The sequence below is a fragment of the Esox lucius genome, chromosome 2 (assembly GCF_011004845.1).
Source record: "Esox lucius isolate fEsoLuc1 chromosome 2, fEsoLuc1.pri, whole genome shotgun sequence".
NCBI classification, from domain to species: domain Eukaryota; kingdom Metazoa; phylum Chordata; class Actinopteri; order Esociformes; family Esocidae; genus Esox; species Esox lucius.
The window spans coordinates 21,175,524-21,198,419 of NC_047570.1; the positions used below are offsets into that span (position 1 = coordinate 21,175,524).

Below are 22,896 nucleotides of genomic sequence, written 5' to 3' on the forward strand. Positions count from 1 at the left end.
GTATGCACTTTCACGAGTCTCAGTCAAAAAGTCACGAAGCAGTGAGCCCCGTATGATTAATAAGATTTGAACCGGCGCATCTTTTAATCTTTTTTAATTTACCAATTGATGCTATGTCCTGTGCGCTCTGGGCATTACTGCCTCAAATTAACAAAATGATCCAAAAGATTAGTTTTTTTTACAGAACATCTCAAAAGGGTCTGTCAGTAAAAAGAGATCCCTTCTGTTCCCTACACACTCCTACCCTCTCTGCCCTCCTCTGTCCACCCGGTCCTCACCCAGTACAGACCACTCAGCTAACAGTCTTGTCTCCCTTCCTCAGACACAGACTAGAGGAGGGGCAAGCCAGCAGCTGGAGCCGGAGACTTAAATTCTTCATGTGCTGTACTCGAGCCCAGGACACCCAGTCTGTGAGTGCAGTATCTCACATTTTACCCTATCACACATATTTCTATAAACCACCATTGCTAATCATTGATTTTTATTAGGCCGTGTTGTCGTGGTTATTGATCAAGTCATTCATAAAACACTATGGGCCCATGGTTGAACTCTCAATCTTTCCTCTCTTTGTTAGGATGCATATTCCGAGGTGGCCAGCTTATTTGCAGAGTTCTTCAGAGATCTGGACATTGTGCCTAGTGACATCATAGCTGGCCTTGTACTGCTTCGTCAGAGACAGAGGTCCAACAGAGGTGCTATCCTGGATCAGGTAACAGAATGGGGTCCAGAGTGGTGAGGGAGAAGAGAGCATCCCCCTAGAGCCAATCATTGTCATTTTGTAAATCCCAGATCTCTGGCCAGATGCACCATTCACCGACATGTAGTCAATATTGGGCTGGTGGTGTGTGCCATATTACCTGGATCACCTAGACTCATACCACTGCATGTCTGTCAAACAGAAAGTTCTCATGGCGGATATCAATCAGGACAGACATTTTTGGTCCCTGATACGCATTTGGTCCTTTTGACGAGAGGGAGCTATGTATATGTATATTAGGTCAAATGGTATATTATAAGGTTACCATCTGTCCAGTCAGAGGCCTTTAGTGCTATATATACCAACTATAAAAAGTGTGTATGTAATGTGTAATTACATTTCTTCCTCAGGCCAACAATGACATTTTAGCCTTCTTATCTGGAATGCCTGTCACTCGTTACACCAAATACCTAGACCTTAAGAACTCGGTGAGTCTGTTTCTGTGAATTTATATTACAACTTTATAATGAAAGGATGTGGTGTAGTATTGTGTCTTTGTTTAAGGATTGTAATAGTATGCTTCTGTGTGTCACAGATGGAGATGGGCATGTACAAAGAGGTGTGTTACTACATGCTGTTTGCCGTGGCAGCGTATGGTTGGCCCATGTACCTGATGAGAAAGCCTGCATGTGGACTGTGCCGCCTTGCCAGCACATGCCAGTAAGTCTGCCTACCCCTCTGACAGCCTTCTTGCCTAAACCATGCAGAGAATTTCACATTCGTCAGCATAAAACAAAGAGGTAACCAATTGGGACAGTAATGCCCTTGCAAGACACAAAACTCTGACAAAGTGGGTAACCAAGGGAAACACTAACACAACGCATGTTCCACACCATTTTTCAGACAATACTTTGACCCTTGGTCAAGTGGGCTAATCATGAAAAAAATACATAAATACAGCGAATCACACATTGGATTCAATCATACATTCAATCTAGGATGTAATTTCCCCCCCCTTTTTCCTGTGTCCCTCTCTGTCTTACTCTCTATGTACTTTATACCCTCTGCAAATCGGCCCTCTAATCCTTCTCCCTCTCACCTCTCCCCTTCATTTCTAAGCTGTACATCAGGGACTGGCTCTAGGCTGTCCCAGTCAGTAATGGTGGAGGAGGATAACTGTTGTGGCTGTAATGTCCTGGCTATCCGTCGCCACTTCCTGGACAGGGAGCTGAAGCAGGTCCATATTGTCTACACATCCTGTCATGACGCTGTGAGTACAGATATCCAATGGAAAGTTGACAGACTAAGCAGTCAGAGATGAGTCTGGACATTTTCTCAGTCCTGACTAAAATAATAAGTGGGTTTGACAAACAGCAGATACTGCAGTGTTATTAGAAGCAGTGTGCACATTAGAGATGAACTGGTGTGGGATTTGTTAAATTATCTAGATATCCATCCATTTGGGTTGCGAGTAAATTTAAATGTGCAGTTAGCATTATTTTCCCCAAAAATATAGATATTGTTTTGGATGCACAAAACTTTTGTCAGGTCAGAAGATGGGTCAGAAGCGGAGAAATCAGTGTGGGGGAGACATTGTGAATGTACGACTGTCTGTGTTGAGCATACATTACCAAAATAATGTTGATAATTCTCTAACTTGAACTTGAAAGTGACGAACACTTGTTTGCTGTTTTTTATTTGTTCTTAATTGATTTAATCTCACTTTTATTGAGTTTCTTAACATAGTTGTTATGTTGAATGTCATTAGTTTTTTTAAACGGCTAGATGGACTTATAATGTGGCTCTAGCTACTTTTGAAATGGGAACACAAAAATGTCTGGCCTGATGTGGCTTGTCCAGCCAAGAGGATACTTTTAATCACTTTCTGCCAAACCATTCCCTTTCACCAGAAGTAATTAAGCTGTGGGGGGTAAATGTTGACACCCCAAATGCAAGAATACTTCATTTTCTGGGAGTGCATAGGATGGATTTTCTGGAATGGAATTGTATCCAGTCCTAAAAACAGTACTCCCTAACGCAGAACAAGTTATCGTGCACATTAGATCGGCTGATGTGATGAGGAGGATTCAGAGAAATTCAAGGAGCTCTTCAAGAAAATATTATGGTCTGGCAGGTTTCTAGTGCAAAGAGAAGATGAGATATTAGGTTGCCTGTGATCTCTGTGTCTGGCTGGAAATCAGAAGGATTTCCTTTTGTCGTTAACTTTGTCAATTTTTGGAACAAAACTGAACTTTTTAAAAGCAACAGACCTCATCCGAATGAAAGATGTGTGCGTCTTCTTTCATTCAATATCGACTCTATGCTGAATGCAGCGATGTTAATTTTCTCTGAAACATTGTTATCTAAGAAAATTCTGGGCACAAAGATTCCACTTGCGATTGGATTTACAATGTGTACAGAGCTGATTGGAAGGGTTAAGGAGACAGAGTAGCCATCTTAGCAAAGTAATTACACCGGTCTATCTCTGTTTAAGTCTGTCTCCATGTCAAAACAATTTGAACTTCTGGATTTAAGTTTTAAATTGGGAAATAACTAAAACATAAACAATTCTGGTCTAAATGACACTCCGTTTGCCAAGAGATGTGTTTTGGGTGAACTCACGGACCTCATGATATTCTGAAGGATACTACAGTATAAGTGATAATCCTGCATGAATTTAACTTGAATTTGGGGTCTGACTGTAGAGTCTGGACTCTGACTGAATTAAGGATTACTTTGTTCATCTTCACTAAAGTCAGCTGATTAAAAAGCCTACTCAGCCTGATATAAAATATACTGCAAAGTCAATTATGATTGATTTAATATTGACTAATAAATCTGATAGAGATGGTGTTTTTCCTATGGATATTAGTGATAATTGTCCTATTATGTGTCAGAGATGTAAGAATTCCTAGAGCTAAGCCTGGCTTCATTATGAAAAGTAACTTCAGAAACTTTAGTGAACAAGCTTTTTTGCATGAAATGTATAAGTTCATACAGAAAATGCCATTTAATTATTTATTTGAGAACAATGCACATACATGTCTTGGCGTTAGGTTATGTTCCTTAGGGGTAATTCATCGCCATCACATCACTATGTATACAATATAACTAATAACAACATTAATACTCTAATATTATTCATAGCAGTACCCATAGTTAGTGAGAAAGGTACACAGTACCAATGTCCTCGCAGAAGGAAACACAGAAACAAAAAACTGATTGAGACGGGTGGAGGGTGGGTTATGCTAAGCCAATGCCCACATGGGTTCCCTGGCTAAACTATCTGTGCTTTATTTACACTGAATATATCTCTACCATACCGGAAACTGAATTAGCTTTAAGATACTACTCTAAGGTTTTTATGATATTGCAGAAAATCACATTGTATGATTTTTAAGTAATTAAGTTGTATTTTATTGCATGACATAAGTATTTGATACATCAGAAAAGCAGAACTTAATATTTGGTACAGAAACCTTTGTTTGCAGTTACAGAGATCATACATTTCCTGTTGTTCTTGACCAGGTTTGCACACACTGCAGCAGGGATTTTGGAGACCTTCTCCAGATCCTTCAGGTTTCGGGGCTGTCGCTGGGCAATACGGACTTTCAGCTCCCACCAAAGAATTTCTATTGGGTTTAGGTCTGGAGACTGGCGAGGCCACTCCAGGACCTTGAGATGCTTCTTACGGAGCCACTCCTTAGTTGCCCTGGCTGTGTGTTTCGGGTCGTTGTCATGCTGAAAGACCCAGCCACGAAAAAGCATCCCCAAAGAATGATGTTTCCACCTCCATGCTTCACGGTTGGGATAGTGTTCTTGGGTTTGTACTCATCCTTTTTCTTCCTCCAAACATGGCGTGTGGAGTTTAGACCAAAAAGCTCTATTTCTGTCTCATCAGACCACATGACCTTCTCCCGTTCCTCCTCTGGATCATCCAGATGGTCATTGGCAAACTTCAGATGGGCCTGGACGTGCGCTGGCTTGAGCAGGGGGACCATTTTAATCCATGACGGCGTAGTGTGTTACTAATGTTTTTTTTTGAGACTGTGGTCCCAGCTTTCTTCAGGTCATTGACCAGGTCCTGCCGTGTAGTTCTGGGTGAGATCCTGCATGGAGCCCCAGACCGAGGGAGATTGACCACCATCTTGAACATCTTCCATTTTCTAATAATTGCGCCAACAGTTGTTGCCTTCTCACAAAGCTGCTTGCCTATTGTCCTGTAGCCCATCCCAGCCTTATGCAGGTCTACAATTTTATCCCTGATGTCCTTACACAGCTCTCTGGTCATGGCCATTGTGGAGAGGTCGGAGTCTGTTTGATTGAGTGTGTGGACAGGTGTCTTTTATACAGGTAACAAGTTCAAACAGGTGCAGTTAATACAGGTAATGAGTGGAGAACAGGAGGGCTTCTTTAAGAAAAACTAACAGGTCTGTGAGAGCTGGAATTCTTACTGGTTGGTAGGTGATCAAATACTTATGTCATGCAATAAAATGCAAATTAATTATTTAAAAATCATACAATGTGATTTTCTGGATTTTTGTTTTAGATTCCATCTCTCACAGTTGAAGTCTACCTATGATCAAAAATTACAGACCTCTACCTGCTTTATTAGTAGGAAACACTGCTGATTTTGCAGGTAATCAAATACTTGTTCTGTACATGTTATTCAATTATTGTATCTAAACTGCATACATGCGTTAAAGAGTGTCTGCTTTGCCAGGCTTTCAAATTCACTGAAAAATAAACAAAGGGATTATAAAAAAATATATTTCCAAAACACAATATAGGTTTCTCCTTTTATCAGTGGATTCATCTTAGTAGTAGAGAAACACATTTTGTCTGACTTTGTGTCAATGTTCTACAAATATCCAGTACGAAATAAGCTTTTCAGGTAAACCAAAATATGTTAGGCTACAGTAATAAACACATCAGACTCTCTTATTTGGGGAGCAGCTGGGTTTGCAGGCAAATTATCCAATACTGAATCACACCTATGTGCAATCATTACCATTGCTGATGTAAATACTTGTCTTCATTAATTAATCCCCAAAAGCAAACAAAACAAATTCATAAGGGTATGCAAGTTGGCTAGAGATTTATATCTACCATCATTAATCAGGATAGATCTGTAATTTATGTACAGTGCCCTCCACTAATATTGGTACGCTTGGTAAATATGAGCAAAACGGGCTCTGTTTACTTTACTGTTTCATTCAGAATATTAACAAAAATGGAACCTTTAGATATATAGTAAAAGAATGGAATGAAAATTTAATCTCATTTGTGTGCGACAATTATTGGCACTACTTCGTTAAATCCCTTTGCCAAGGCAATTAAACGTTTTTTTCAACACAGACTGAGACCAAAGTCTCTTTTACAGCTGGACCCTGTGTATCAATGGGGAACCGTCAGGTTCCTCTACGACCTCAGAAAGGGCCTAAGGATAGATACAAATCTGTATATTGGGTATGACAGTTGAATCAACCAATCACAAATTGTCTTGTAATAGGTGGGACAATTGTATGACGCCTCAAAGCCCTCTAGAATGCCTAAGTATACGTCACGAATTCAGAGCCAAACGCTTGAGCCTGCTAGCTATCTAGTTTTTCGAGTGAGTGTACTGTTCATAAAGATGGCGATGGTCCAGCTGTCAGCCCAGGCTTTGATTTCTATCGAAAAAGACAAGCTACATGAACCTGCCATTATCCATTTCATTACGGACAGAAGAATGGACTTAATTTTTAAATGATAATCATAATGGTGAGTGGACTTTTTGTTTTCATCTACATCTTGCTTTTTGTTGCTATCTCGTTCATACCTTTTTAATACAATGTGTAAAATATATTTCAACTTTAGATCACTGGTTGTGTGGTAAAAACAAAGGTCATGATGTTGCAATTGGAAGTACTGGGTACATGACATTTCTTCTTGTGGTGCATGTTTTTTTGTTCAATGCTTGACATCGAATAATCTTTTTTCTTTCTGACAGCATACTGTCCATGGTCTAGAAACAATGTTATTGACTATTTGAGTGACTGTGCTGGCAAATGTTTCTTTGAAACGAAACAACCATATTTTCTTCTAAAGTGGTTCCTGGTATCGATTTTTGCATCCGTTGTGTACATTTGCTGCACCACAGCCAAGGCTTTTGCTTCTCCTACATAGGTCTGCAAAAGAAAGATCTCAAGTGATTCTCTGTATACATAGGCATGCGAGTCCTCTATGTATGATGTTATATCTTTTTCCACTACTGAGGGCCTAGCTCCAATAGTTATGGTTCGCCACTGCTGTGTATACATGTGTACACATTCAGTTTAGGTTCCATGATTAAAACCAAACAGAACAAAACACAGTGTACAGAAAAACAAGACGCAGGGAACAAGACACTGAAACACAAGACAAAGTACATTGCTTTAAACAGTGGTGTAATTCCCTCAGTGGCCTCAGGTTTTTAGTGGAGGTCTGCACAGTCCCTTAGGTGTACTGAACAAACGCAGTGCACCATATAACACTCCTGAAAGTACAAATTATGTAATACTCTGGAGCTTTACATACAAGTCATGTACAATCAGAGTATGCCTGACGTACCACTCTGGAGGATTATGTATATCCTAACCCAGGAACCTTCAGACCATGCACAAGGCACTTCAGCATATCAAAACATGTACATTTTGTACTTGTCAGGGCGCCGAAAAACAAAAATAAGAATCAGTTAAAATGATCATAGACAGGCAACACGAAAATAAAATTATATTTCAGTAAGACACACACAAAAAAAATTGTTCTGTGGTCCGTGAACCATTTTGTGTTGATTTTTTGGATTAATGTCATGCTGGAAGATCACGGCCCAGTTTAAGCTTCCTGGCAGAGACAATAAGGTTTTGATTTAATCTCTGCTGGAACTTGATGGAGTCCATTATGCTGTGTATCCTAACAAGTGATGTATCCTAATAAGTGGTCCAGAGCCTTTGGAAGAAAAACAGACCCACAACATCAAAGATCCACCAACATACAGTGGATATAAAAATTCTACACACTCCTGTTAAAATGCGAAAAAAAATCTTTTTTTTTATGTAAAAGAATGAGACAAAGATAAATCAGGTCAGAACTTTTTCCACTTTTTATGTGACCTATAATGTGAACAATTCAATTGAAAAACAAACTGAAATATTTGAGGGGGGAAAATAATTCAGTTAAAATGACTAACATTTCTTACTAAGTTTACCTCCCCCACATATGTATGCCGTTTTAACAGCGTATTAGCCAGTAATAAGCTTTACCAGTATCTACTAACTTACTGGAATAGTCATAAGAATTTAGCAGTTGCTAGTGAGTCTGCCAAAGGTATTTCATTTCATGGCATAACAACGTATTTCTTTCTTTCATGGCAAACAACGTACCTTTTTCTTTCATTCGTGAATTACATTTCTTATTAAGTTTACCTCCACCACAAATAGCATCTATGAACTGTATTGCTTTTGCCACTGGCCGTTTTAACAGCTTATTAGCCAGTAATAGGCTTTACCAGTATCTACTAACTTCCTAGGAATAATCATAAGAATTGAGCAAATGCTAGCGAGACTGAAGATGAACTATTCCATGCCAGAAACAGTCGCAATATAACCGTATACAGTTTCATGTTTCTGTTTTAGCCAGAAAAGTAGAGTAGTCAGTCAGTCACTCAGTAAGAGACATTCGCTTTTAGTCGGCTCTGCTTACGCTGTCCGACAAAAAGTACTTGTGATGCGCTATGGACAGCTCCAATACAAGTCATGCTACATGCACACTATCTGCTCGCTCAACTCGCAAATTGCTCAATCTCCGGCGAGCTGTCACTGACGGTGCACATCCACTGTTCCGGTGCCAATTCACCTGCAAATGCGCCGCCTTGCCCCAGGTGGCTGCTTATAGACAGCTCAAACGGCCAACCTGCCTTCCCGAGATGCTTTGCGCAACCGTCAACAACGCCTTGAGGCTGTTCATAGAAAATGAATTCTATCTGTCCGATGCATCGGCCCACCGGACCAGTGGACATCCACAGTGAGCCTTCCCTAGCGTGCACACTGCCCGCTCAAGTGGGGCGTATTTTACTAATTTATGCCAGAATCAACCAGGATAGGGGAAACATCCTTCTCTGCAAATATGAATAAGTATTTGCGTGACTCCACTACTGAACGTATTATGACGATGTCAAGTCAATAATTTTTCAATGTTCAAATAGCAATTAACTTCATTTTATGTTATGCATGGATCACTCACCGTGATCCCAATAATCTCTGAAACCTTCCATGCATCCATTTTTAGAATGATATATCTGTATGAACCCAGGGAAACATCATAAATAATGGGGAAACCGTACACCACAATTATACGTTTCTTGTCAATTTGTGTTTTTGGTAGCGAGTAGAAAAGAGAAGGGACTTCAAGATGTAGAAAGCATCTGTCCTGCCATTGGTAGTTGCCAAACTCCATCACTGGCTGCTCGCTGGAAATTAGCATAAAGTTGAAAATTTCTCAACTGTTGCTGTCGCGATTTTGTCTCAGAGAGCAGCTCCGCCCACTGTCGTCGTGAATCGCTGGCTCTCATTGGAAATGAATGAGCGCATGTCTCTTTGTAGCTGCAGCGAGTGGACAGTGTACACACGCAGGGTCACGCGCCAGTGAAGTTACCGGTGACTCTTGCAAAAATCTAATCCTCAGCTATGTGTGCCATGCTCCAGACTACTCCTACTAAATTCAAGCACTGACTGGATGGTTTAGAGGATCCAAAAAGAATGATGCGTTAACTGCGACAAAAAATGAATGGCATTAAGATTTTTCAATTAATAACGTGCGTTCACTTTGACAGCCTTATTATTTATGGATAAGTAAAAGTATGTGGCAGAGGCGTAGCTAGGATCACAATACATTTGGGGCTTAGTACCCCCCACCGCCCACCCGGGAAGGAAAGTACAGGGCTTTTGAATGTACATGCAGAAAGATGCTAGCGTCTACATTATCATAATAATGCTACGCCACTTTTAACGTGTCTTTGGGCACACAATTTAATTTAGTATGTCTAAACTTTTCACTAGATTTTGTGCTGTGATAAATAGCATGTTTATTCAAGAAATTAAAATTATGCATTCAATAACATTAGCATATCTACAGCACACAAATGTAGCATTTTTACAGGCAACCACCAAACTACCTTGTGACAAACAATGTCTTGATCGACCTTCTACATTTAAGTAAAATTCTCCAACTTTGATACATTTTTATTCCAAATAGTGGCGGTCAGCCAAACACTAAATCACAAATGACATAGTGAACATGACAAAGCACAACAAAACAGGCTATTCCTTGAATACCTATTAAAACATGTTCAAGCATGACGGAACAAAACAGGCTATGCCTATTAAAACATGATATATATACCATCAAAGTGCTTTCAAATTAATATTCACTTGAATAGGCATAGTCATTATCAAGGGAAGTGGTCAGATTTCCTTGATAGGTTCCAGCTCTACTCAATATTTAGGTACGATACATTTTTGGAAACACATTTAAAACTCTTAATGAATGATTATATAAGCTCATGTCAGCTCCAGGTATCGCCAGGAAGTCCTTTCTTTGATTCTTGAATTCCATACATGGGAGATCTTTCCTTGCTGCTGCTTGGCATGTGGGCAGAATGTCTCATGTTACAACTGTCTGTACATCCTGTCTTTTTTCTTCAGTTCTTCTTTTTCTTCTTGTGACACTCATTCTGCCAATGGCCAGAGATTCCACAATAGTGACATGATCCTGGTTTCTTTTTTCAACCATTTGTTGAGCCAACGCCCGAACACATTCCTTCTCCTTCAAAGATCTTTCAAGATCATCTTTGAGGAATTCAGCATTCAATTTTTGAATTTCTGATAACACAATCAACGCCCCACATGTTTTTTGTAATTCATCAGGCATTCTTTGAATTTTTTCCCATGTTTTCTGTATACAAAAAAAACGTAAAAATCTTGAACAATGGTATATTATTTCATTATCTCTTGGTGACAGACATCTATTTTCAAACTGTTTTTGATGTCATCAGCCATTGATTTAGCCATTTTTTTCTGAATTACAATGTCAGGGTTGCAGTCCCTAGTTTGACCACGTTGTTATTTTCTATAAGTACAATTGTACAAATATTATACAATTATACAATATGTCCCTTAATACTCTTCTATCAATGACTTCCAGATAACACGAGGAAGGTTTCATCACTGTAATAGTAGTGTAAGATGTCTTAGCTTCTCCTGTGGTATTTCATGGACTAGCCTAAAACACATCTTTCAGTGTCAACGTAAGTCTTGCATGTCCTTACCACAGGGTTCTACTGCCTAAAAAGTAGGCATACAGCACAAGATAACCAACCACTCCTCTAACAAGAGAATTGTACTAAAATACATGCGTATCATCAGGTAAAGACAGGCTTCCTCATGTGCCAACCTACGGTCCATGGGTTTATTCATAGAGTCTATGACAGTCACATGGAAAACACCTATCAGGAGGTATGGACGGGATGTGTGGAACCCATCAGAAATCATTCATCACATTTCCTACCTAGTGTCCTACAGAGATCGTTAATACTCTCATACATTGTGTCAAGCTTCATTCAATTACTTTTCATGCCCAATATCTATCATTACCCAGAAGTATGTTGCAGTTCTTTACCTGAATGCCGCTAGGGGTTCTGCTAGAAACTCTACGTTCTTTACATCTGTTGTCTGGTGTCAGATGCCGCAAGGTGTCATGTTTACTTGGCCCCTTATGGCTTCATTAGGCTTTCCATAGGCTCTCTTCTATTTGGCGAACACCAGATGCCACTAGGCGTTCTATTAGAAAACAGCGTTTTTTACTTCTGTTTGTCGTCATAAAAAAAAACTTTTAATGTTTCAAATAATGTTTTTCTACTAAATGTACCTGAGTGCGTGAGGTATTCACCATTTAAACATTCTTGCCGGTCGGTCTATCAGTTTGCATTGACTTGTAATCTAGTTATACTTGCTTTAAGACAAGGACGGTTTTGCAGACACAGATTAAGCCTAGACTAGGACAAAAAAACAAACTCAATGGAGTTTTCAATTGAACTAGATTTTTTAGGCCTAAACTAGGCTTAATCCGTGTCTGTGAAACCGTCCCTCAAAGTGTTATCCTTCCACCTTAAATTACTTGAATTGGCAAGTGTGTCCAAAACCTTTGACACTGTGCAAATATTATTTTTAACAGTTCTCTTTGTAGAGAGGAGTAACCAATGCATGAGTAATAGCACGCAATGACTGATTTGTAAATCAAATTTTTTTGTTAACTGGGCCACTTCTGCTTTTCCATTTACTGTGTTCCACCATACATACAGTATGTGCCCTGGAGAGTCTAGGTTCTCAAGTCTACAGGCTTGCATTAAAGGTGGTCACTCCAGGGATTGATTTTAGGTACCTAAAATAAAGTTCTCACAACCTCTATTCTTTCTCTTTCCCTGTTAGGTTTATGAGACACCTTTCTTTGTGGCAGTGGATCATGGAAAAAAGAAAGTTGTCATCAGCATTCGAGGAACCCTGTCCCCCAAAGTAAGACACAGCACCGTTCTACTGTGACACAGTAATAACTGAATGATCTCCCATGGTTGTGTCCCAAATGACAAACAACTGTATTTACTAATTTTCACATGACTCACAAAAAGTCTTACTTGTTAAAATCTTGGCGCTTGCAATGCTAGGGTTGTGGTTTCAGTCACCATAGGGGACAAATATGATAAAGTATGAAAGATGTATGCAGTGTGTCTGCTGACTCAAATATAAAAATTACCGAAGTTCAAGTATTTGCTGTTTTGGACTCACTAACAAGTGAATTAGCTTCTCTTTCAATCATTAAGCATAACAGAATTCTATGCAGTACAATGAGTTTCAATGCTGTTAAATTCTTTTCAGTTCTGTGACATTAAATGCTCATGCAGTCTTTCCCAGGTCCCATCTCTTGCTGACTTAACATTCTCTGGTTGCTCATATAAACAGGAATGGACTCTACAGAGAATTATATACATTTGCAGCACTATTAGATACTATTAGATATCTTCATTTCCGTTAAAATACAGTTTTCTGTATGTATATACAGTGGGTATGGAAAGTCACCACCCCTTTTGAAATGTTTTGTTGCCATCTTTTGTTGCCTTGCAGCCTGAAATGAAAACCTGAAAATCAGACTTTTCCAGCTTTAGTTACACAAAGTAACCCACAATATCCAAGTGAGAAAAATTAATTTAAAACAGTAAAATACACAGTTGCTGAGGTATTACCAACCACTTTCCGGATCATAAATCAAGCTAATTGGCTTCCATTTGTGATCCATTGCGGTGAATTTGATTGGTTCAGATTAAAAGCTGTTGTTTATAGAGGATTCCACTGCTTAGGAGTGTAGTTCAAAGCAAAATATCTGCTATGGGCAGAAAGGTACTTTAAAAAAATCTACAAAATTTAAAAGTTGTGGAAAAGTCGGGATGGATAAAGGAAGATTTCAAAGGCTTTGTGTATCTCTAGGAGCAGAGATAAGACCATTATTAAGAAATAGAAGCTGTATGGCACCAACCAGATCTTGCATAGTTCAAACCGTCCCACCTAACTGGATGACCGGGTAATGAAGAGACTGATCAGAGAGGTTACCAAGAAACCAATTGCAACTTAGAACTAGATTCAGGCTTTTTTAGACTGGTCAATGCGTGCATGTGACCACAAAAATTAAGAGACCACTGCACCTTTTTCTTTCCTTCCCAAAAAAGTTGAAGAGGAAAGTTTTGAGTGAGGAACAGAAGCATTCAATTTGCAGTGGTCTCTTAATTTTAAACCTTCTGTTCCTCACTCAAAACCTTAACTTTCGACTGAGGTGCAGTGTTCTCTTATTTTTTCCAGAGCTGTATCACAAGGGCTCTAGAAATCTGGCTTGTATGGGAGGGTGGCAAGCAAAAATGACTCCTCAAAAAAGATAACATCAAATCTCATTAAGCTTTGCCAAAACTCAAACTGTAGATTCTGAGGTCAAGTTGCAAAAGGTGCGGTCATGATGTAATGAGCTTGAACAATTCAAAGAGACTTGGCTGTAATTCTAGCAAAAGTTTTCACCAAGTATTATCTCTGGGGTATTCACTTATTCAAATATGTTATTTTACTGTTTTAATTTTAATAAAGGTTTTTTTCTCACTTAGATATTGTGGGTTACTTTGTGTGAATAAAGCTGTAAAAAGTCTAAGTTTGTATTTCAGGCAACAACGTTTTTTTTTAAACAAGTTGATGACTTTCTATACCCAGTGTATATATACATTAGTGCCTTTGGAAAGTATTTGGATGCCTTCACTTTCTCAATTTTGTTAAATGTTAAAGCAAAAATACGTTTTTATAAATCTGTTGCCAATTTACTGAAAATGAAAAGCTGAAATATCTCATACAAATCATTATTCAGACACTATGCCATGCATCCTGTTTCCTTTGATTATACAGGTGCTGGTCATAAAATTAGAATATCATCAAAAAGTTGATTTATATCAGTAATTCCACTCAAAAAGTGAAACTATTATATATTATTTATTATATTCATTAATTACACACAGACTGATATATTTCAAATGTTTATTTATTTTCATTGTGATGATTATAACTGACAACTAATGAAAATCCCAAATTCAGTATCTCAGAAAATTTTAATATTACTTAAGACCAATACAAAAAAATTATTTTTAGAAATATTGGCCAACTGAAAAGTATGAACATGAAATGTATGAGCATGTACAGCACTTAATTTTTAGTTGGGGCTCCTTTTGTCTGAATTACTGCAGCAATGCGGCGTGGCATGGAGTCGATCCGTCTGTGGCACTGCTCAGGTGTTATGAGACCCCAGGTTGCTCTGATAATAGCCTTCAGCTCTTCTGCATTGTTGGGTCTGGCATATCGCATCTTCCTCTTCACAATACCCCATAGATTTTTTATAGTATTAAGGTCAGGCGAGTTTGCTGGCCAATTAAGAACAGGAATAACATGGTCCTTAAACCAGGTACTGGTAGCTTTGGCACTGTGTGCAGGTGCCAAGTCATGTTGGAAAATGAAAACTGCATCTCCATAAAGTTGGTCAGCAGCAGGAAGCATGAAGTGCTCTAAAACTTCCTGGTAGACGGCTGCGTTGACCTTGGACCTCAGAAAAAACAGTGGACCAACACCAGCAGATGACATGGCACCCCAAACCATCACTGACTGTGGAAACTTTACACTGGACTTCAAGCAACGTGGATTCTGTACCTCTCCTCTCTTCCTCCAGACTCTGGGACCTTGATTTCTAAAGGAAATGCAAAATGTACTTTCATCAGAGAACTTAACTCAGCAGAAGTCCAGACCTTTTTGTCTTTAGCCCAGGCTAAAAACGCTTCTGACGCTGTGTCTTGTTCAAGAGTGGCTTGACACAAGGAATGTGACAGCTGAAACCCATGTCTTGCATACATCTGTGCGTGGTGGTTCTTGAAGCACTGACTCCAGCTGCAGTCCACTCTTTGTGAATCTCCCCCACATTTTTGAATGGGTTTTGTTTCACTATCCTCTCCAGGGTGCGGTTATCCCTATTGCTTGTACACTATTTTCTACCACATCTTTTCCTTCCCTTGGCCTCTCTATTAATGTGCTTGGACACAGAGCTCTGTGAACAGCCAGCCTCTTTAGCTATGTCTTGCACTCCTTGTGAAAGGTGTCAATGGTCGTCTTTTGGACAGCTGTTAAGTCAGCAGTCTTCCCCATGATTGTGTTGCCTACAGAACTAGACTGGGAGACCATTTAAAGGCCTTTGCAGGTGTTTTGGGTTAATTAGCTGATTAGAGTGTGGCACCAGGTGTCTTCAATATTGAATCTTTTCACAATATTCACATTTTCTGAAATACTGAATTTGGGGTTTTCATTAGTTGTCAGTTATAATCATCAAAATTAAAATAAATAAATACTTGAAATATATCAGCCTGTGTGGAATGAATATATACATTATACAAGTTTCACTTTTTGATTGGAATTACTGAAATAAATCAACTTTTTGGTTATATAAAAATGTTATGACTAGCACCTGTATATGAGTTGTGTCCAGAACTTGATTGGAATCCACCTGTGGCAAATTAAATTGTTTGGAAAATATTTAGAAAGGTTCTCACCTGTCTGTATAAGGTCCCACACTTCACAGTGCATGTCAGAGCAAAAACCAAGCCATTATTTCCAAGGAACTCCCCATGAGTAAAGAAAGTAAAGAAAATGACAGCAGTACAACCATCCCTACCGCACTCCATCGATCAGGACTTTAAGGTAGTGACTAGACAGAAGCCACTTCCGAGTTAAAGTCATTTGACGTGTCGTCTGAAGGACCCTAGGGTCATTTGACGTGTCGTCTGAAGGACCCTAAATATCCTCAAAACATATTCTCAAAGTGTAAATATTAGACGTGAATTCAAAGCCCTACATCCGGCAAAAACAAGGTACCACTCATCACCTTGCTAATACTGTCCCTATGATGAAGCATGGTGCTGGGAGCCTCATGCTATGGGCATGCTTCTCATCGGACTGGGAGGCTGGGGCAAAGAGGTGCCTTTCAGCATGACAATGACCTGAAGCACGTAAAGTACAAGTCAAATGTTTGGACACACCTACTCATTCAAGGGTATTTCTTTCTTTTTACTACTTTCCACATTATTTGAATAATAGTGAAGACATCCAAACTATGAAATAACTCATGGAATCATGTAGTAAGTAAAAAAGTGTTAAACAGATCAAAATAGATTTCGTTTTGTAGAAACATCAATGTAGCCATCCTTCACCTTGATTAGATTCAATTACAATACAATGTATTGTTGGTTGAAATTCCAAAGTGTTGTTGCAGACAGAGGTTCCCAGGTTATGGAGTTTGTTGACCAGCCTAGAGGGAATGACCGTGTTGAAGGCTGAGCTAAAGCATTCTCACATTGGTTTTGTCCAGGTGGGTAAGGGCAGAATGTAAAGCTGTGGAGATGGCGTCCTCTGTAGACCTGTTGAACTGGTAGGCAAACTGGTAGGGATCCAGTGTTGGGGGGAGGCTGGACTTAAGGTGGACCAGGACTAGTCTTTCGAAGCACTTCATGATTGTGGGGGTGAGTGCAACAGGTCAGAAGTCATTCAGGCTAAATGCGGTCGACTGCTTCGGCACTGGCACAATTGTTGCGGTCTTGAAGCACATAGGGACAAACGCCTGGGCCAGTGACATGTTGAAAATATCAGTGAAGACCTCGGCCAGTTGCCCAGCCCATGCTGTGAGCACATGCGCGGGGACGCCATCAGGTCTTGTCAGGTAGTCTGGGGGTATCTCATCTTCATCTCATCTTCATCCGCTTATCCGGTATCGGGTCGCGGGGACAGCAGCTCCAGCAGGGGACCCCAAACGTTCCTTTCCCGAGCCACATTTGCCAGCTCTGACTGGGTGATCCCTAGGCATTCCCAGGCCAGTGTCGAAATATAATCTCTCCACCTAGTCCTGGGCCTACCCCGAGGTCTCCTCCCAACACCTCCCTAGGGAGACGTCCTGGGGGCATCCTTACCAGATGCCTGAACCACATCCACTGGCTCCTTTCGATGCAAAGTCTGGGGGTAATTCAGCTTTAATAGCTGGCACTTTGTTGTCCCTGTCGAAGCATGTGTAGAACCTGTTTAACTCGTCTGTGAAAGAGACGTCGCTGGCTGTGGGAGTAGGTTTCTTTGGACAGTAGTCTGTGATGGCTTGGATGCTCTGCCACGTGTCAGTTGTTGTTGAAGTGCTCATCAATCCACAGTTTGCGGTCATTTTTAGCCATCTTGATGCCCCTTTTCAGGTTGGCCCTGGATGAGTTGTAGGCCTCCGCAAAGCCGGATCTGAAATCAGCGTTGTGTGCATTTAGCTGTTGTCGAACCTCTCTGTTCATTCACGGCTTCTGGTTAGGGAAGGTCTTTATTAGTTAATGATGCAGATGTTGATGTAATCCAGAATGGAGGAAACGTATGTTTCAATGTCCGTATGCGAGTCAAGGGTGGCTTCAGTGGCAAACAAACTCCAGTCTGTGTGTTGAAACTGCTGCTGTAGAAATGAGTCTGACTATTCTGGCCACACTTTGACTGTCCTCACTGATGGTTTCACACGTATAATGAGGGATAAATATGTATTACTTAGGAACAGTGAAAGATGGTCAGACTATCCCAGGTGGGGGAGGGGAATGGCTTTGTAAGCCTCCGGAATGTTTGTGTACACATTGACTGGCGGGGCAGGAGATATTTTGGGGGAATTTAGGAAAAACGGTTTTCAGATTTGAATTGTTGAAATCCCCAATCACAAAATCCCCATCAGTTACTGAGCAGTGACTCCCGGTAAAGTTAGTGTGTGTACACCATGTTTTATTTTTACCTAAATGCACAGCCCACTTCTTCTGGTCTCACCATAGTCCTTGATCTGCTCTGAAGACATCGCACCCTTCCAGCTCAATTATGTTGTTAAGCCACGTTTCCGAGAAAATCATGATGCTGCAATCCATAATCCATTTTTGTGAGATGATTCCATTTTGTTCACCAGTGACCATACATTAGCGAGGAAAACGCTAGGTTGTGAAGCCCGATGGGGGTCTAGCATTAGCCTAGCCCGGATGCCTACATGCTTCCCATGCCTTTGTTTACAATTTCGACACAGCCTCCAGAGCGTCTTTCTGGTCGTCTTCGTAATCTTTGTTGGAAGTTGTCAAAAACTCTTTCTGTGCATTGTGCTCCAATGTCCAGGGGTTCTTTTAAGCTGTATAGAGTGTGTGCTAGGCTGTACTGAGTGAATAAGCTAAGAAGTATTAAGTAAATTACTGCTAATTTGCAAAAACTGGGTAGACGCTGAGCCTCGCAATGTACACACACCGTCTTCTTGGTCTTGATGACAGCTTTGCACCCTCTTGGAATTCTCTCGTCCAGCTTCATGAGGAAGTCACCTGGAATGCATTTCAATTAACAGGTGTACTTTGTTAAAAGTTCATTTGTCAAATGTCTTTCCTTCTTACTGCATTTGAGCCTATACTACAAAGAAAACACTACTGAAGGACACCAATAAGAAAAGACTTGGGCCAAGAAACACATAAACTAGATAATAGACCAGTGAAAATCTGTATTTTGGTATGAAATTTTAAGAGTTTTGGTTCCAACCACCATGTCTGTGAGGGACACGGAGTGGGTGAATAGAGGATGTGCTTCGCTGGTGCTTCGCTGGTGACTCTGTCTGTGATTTATTTAGAATTCAAGCCATCCTCAACCAGCAGGGCTACCATAGCAGTCAGCAGAGATACGCCATCACATCTGATTTGTTTTTTAACAGGACAATGACCAAAAACACAACTCCAGGCTATGTAACAAGCAATGAGTGAAGGAGTGCTGCACCAGATGACCTGGCTTCTCAGTCACCCAACCTCAACCAAGTTAAGATGATTTGGGATGAGTTGGCTGCAGGGTGAAGGAAAAGCTGCCAACAAGTGCTCAGCATGTGTGAACTCCAAGACTGCTGGAAAAGCATTCCAGGTGATTTCCTCATGAAGCTGGTTGAAGCTATAAAAAACTAAATTTTCAGGGAACAAGTAATGGGTTAATAACTTACAGCTGTTCTGCAGCAACGAAAGTAAATTAAGCATTGAAACTTGATGCTAACAATTCCTATAGATTGTCCCAATTTTTTTGATGAATGAAAAACCTTCAGTCTGTAAAAAAGCAGTGTTGTTACAGACTGTTACTTCACCAGCTTAAGCATTATTTGGACAGTATCGTACTACAGGAAGTATTATATTGCTATCATAATGGCAACAAAAAGACAATTAACAAAGGAAGACAGACAAACCTTTTAACCCTTAAAAGTGTAGGTCTTTCCTGTAGAGAAATTGCAAAAATGCCAAGAAAGCGAGTAGAGTCGAGGTTAGGCAAGTAGAGTTGAGCCGGTACCATGCAGTGGAAAAGCGCCAAATGAGTACATTTTCCTACACCATCAAAAGGCACCTGGAAACTGGAGGAGACTCTGCTGGATCCACAGTTGGTGACTTGCACAAAATGAGTTTACAGCGCCATGCAACACCCACTGGTGTACGCCTAGTTGATCAGGGGTTCATAATACAGTAAGATAATTAAAAACATACCTCCAGGCTATGCAAGAATTACCTTAGTGGGAAAGAACAAGACAGTAGGCTTCAAATCATGGAATAGCCAGATGGTCACGGACTCCAGACTTAAACCCCATCGAACTGCTTTGGGATGCACTGGGAAGAAGGGAAAAAGCAAAACAACCTAATAGCGCAACACATTTTTGGGAAGTTCTACAACAGTGTTGGGAAGGACTTTCCGGACAATATTTGATTTGATTTCAGAGTACATTGAGATATTAAACTGTGAATTTCAATAAAAACTGGAAAAATGTAGGTGTTCTAAAACGTTTGACCGGTGTATATGTCTGTGTGTGTATATATACATACATTTCCCATGATTGGTGTGTATATATATACACACACACACACACACACACACACATACACCAGTCAGCCATAACATTATGACCACCTGCCTAATATTGTGTAGGTCCCCCTTTTGCCACCAAAACAGCCCTGACCCGTCGAAGCATGGACCATGTCTTCTCCAGGTAAGCAATGCACACGCACCCAGCCATCAACGTGATGTCAAAGAAAACGTGATTCATCCAACCAGGCCACCTTCTTCCATTGCTCCTTAGTCCAGTTCTGATGCTCACATGTCCATTGTAGGTGCTTTTGGCAGTGGTCAGCATGGGCACCCTGACTGGTCTACAGCAACGCAGCCCCATATGCAACAAGCTGCGATGCATTGTGTGTTCTGACACCTTTCCATCAGTACCAGCATTAAAGTTTTCCGCAATTTGAGCTACAGTAGCTTGTCTGTTGGATCGGACCACACAAGCCAGCCTTTGCTCCCCATGTGCATCAAGTCTTGGCCGACCATGTCACCGGTTCCCATGTCCCTGTCACCGGTTCACCACTTTTCCTTCCTTGGACCACTTTTGATAGGTACTGACCACTGCAGACCGGGAACACTCCACAAGGGCTGCAGTTTTGGAGATGCTCTGACTCAGTAGTCTAGCCATCACAATGTGCCCCTTGTCCAAGTTGCTCAGATCCTTACGCTTGCCAAACGTCAGCCTCGAAACCTTGAAGATCTGCAAAGAGGAGTGGGACCAAATCTCTCCTGAGATGTGTGCAAACCTGGTGGCCAACTACAAGAAACGTCTGAGCTCTTTGATTGCCAACAAGGGTTTTGCCACCTAGTACTAAGTCATGTTTTGCAGAGGGGTCGAATACTTATTTCACTCATTAAAATGCTAATCAATTTCTAACATTGTTTACATGGGTTTTTCTGGATTTTGTTGTTGTTATTTTGTCTCTCACTGTTCAAATAAACCTACCATTAAAATGGTAGACTGATCAATTCTTTGTCATTGGGCAAATGTACAAAATCAGCAAGGGATCAAATATTTTAATACAGTGGAAATAAAAAGTCTACACACCCCTGTTAAAATCCCAGGTTTTTGTGATGTAGAAGAATGAGACAAAGATAAATCATGTCGGAAATTCTTCCACTTTTAATGTGACCTATAATGTGAAAAATTTAATTGAACTGAAATCCTCGAGGGGGAAAAATTAAAAATAAAAACCTTACAATAGCCTGGTTGCATAAGTGTGCACACCCTCTTATTGCTGTGGATGTGGCTGTGTTCAGAATTAACCAATCACATTCAAACTCATGTTAAATAGAAGTACTTACACACCTGCCTTCATTTAAAGTGACTGATTAATCACAAATAAAGTTCAGCTGTTCTAGTAAGATTTTCCTTACATTTTCTTAGTTGCATCTCAGAGCAAAAGCCATGGTCCGCAGAGAGTTTCCAAAGCATCTCATTGTTGAAAAGATATCAGTCAGGAGAAGGGTAAAAAATAATTTACAAAGCATTAGATATACCATGGAACACAGTGAAGACAGTTATCATCAAGTGGAGAAGATATGGAACAACAGAGACATTACCAAGAACTGGATGTCCATCCAAAATTGATGAAAAGACGAGAAGAAAACTGGTCAGGGAGGCTTCCAAGAGGCCTACAGCAACATTAAAGGAACTGCAGGAATTTCTGGCAAGTATTGGCTGTGTGCTACATGTGACAACAATCTCCCGTATTCTTCATATGAATGGGCTATGGGGAAGGATGGCAAGACGGATGCCTTTTCTTATAAAGAAAAATATCCAAGCCCAGCTGAAGTTTGCAAAAACAAACATCAAGTCCCCCAAAGCACGTGGGAAAATGTGTTATGGTCTGGTGAAACCAAGGTTGAACTTTTTGACCATAATTACAAAAGGTATTTTTGGCAAAAAAACAACACTGCACATTACCCAGAAAACACCATACCCACAGTGAAGCATGGTGGTGGCAGCATCATGCTTTGGGGCTGTTTTTCTTCAGGTGGAACTTCAGCGTGGAGGGAATTATGAACAGTTCCAAATACCATGCAGTTTTGGCACAAAACCTTCAGCTGTCCGTTAAAAAGCTGAAGATGAAGAGGAAGTTCACATTTCAGCACGACAACAACCCAAAGCACACATCCAAATCCACAAAAGCATGGCTTCACCAGAAAATGCGCAGAACTGAATCCAATTGAACATCTGTGGGGTGATCTGAGGAGGGCTGTGCACAGGAGATGTCCTCCCAATCTGACAGATTTGGAGCGCTTTGGCAAAGAAGACTGGGCAAATATTGCCATGTCAAGATGTGCCATGCTAATAGACTCCTACCCAAAAAGACTGAGTGCTGTAATAAAATCAAAAGATGCTTCAACAAAGTATTAGTTTAAGGGTGTGCACAACCATGTTATTGTGAGTTTTTTTATAAAAGAAATTCCCCCTCAAAGATTTCAGTTTGTTTTTCAATTGAATTGTTAACATTATAGGTCACATTAAAGGTGGAAAAAGTTCTGACATGATTTATCTTTGTCTCATTCTTTTACATCACAAGAACCTGGCATTTTCACAGGGGTGTGTAGACTTTTTATATCCACTGTATAGATATAGATATGTATGTCCAAACCTACAGAAGGTCTACTGTGTAAAGTCTTACAAAATGTTAATGATCCTTATGG

General features: G+C 40.3%; 1 protein-coding gene across 1 annotated transcript in view; it reads left to right on the top strand.

The window, feature by feature from the left end:
• The window catches only part of dagla (diacylglycerol lipase, alpha), an 84,144-nt gene that overhangs the window by 28,989 nt on the left and 32,259 nt on the right, over positions 1–22,896 (top strand). Inside the window, exons 6-11 of the mRNA XM_010890501.5 lie at positions 323–410; positions 575–709; positions 1,108–1,185; positions 1,293–1,417; positions 1,817–1,967; positions 12,202–12,285. Of these exons, the coding sequence (XP_010888803.2) occupies positions 323–410; positions 575–709; positions 1,108–1,185; positions 1,293–1,417; positions 1,817–1,967; positions 12,202–12,285 (661 nt within the window). The remainder of the gene's footprint in view (positions 1–322; positions 411–574; positions 710–1,107; positions 1,186–1,292; positions 1,418–1,816; positions 1,968–12,201; positions 12,286–22,896) is intronic.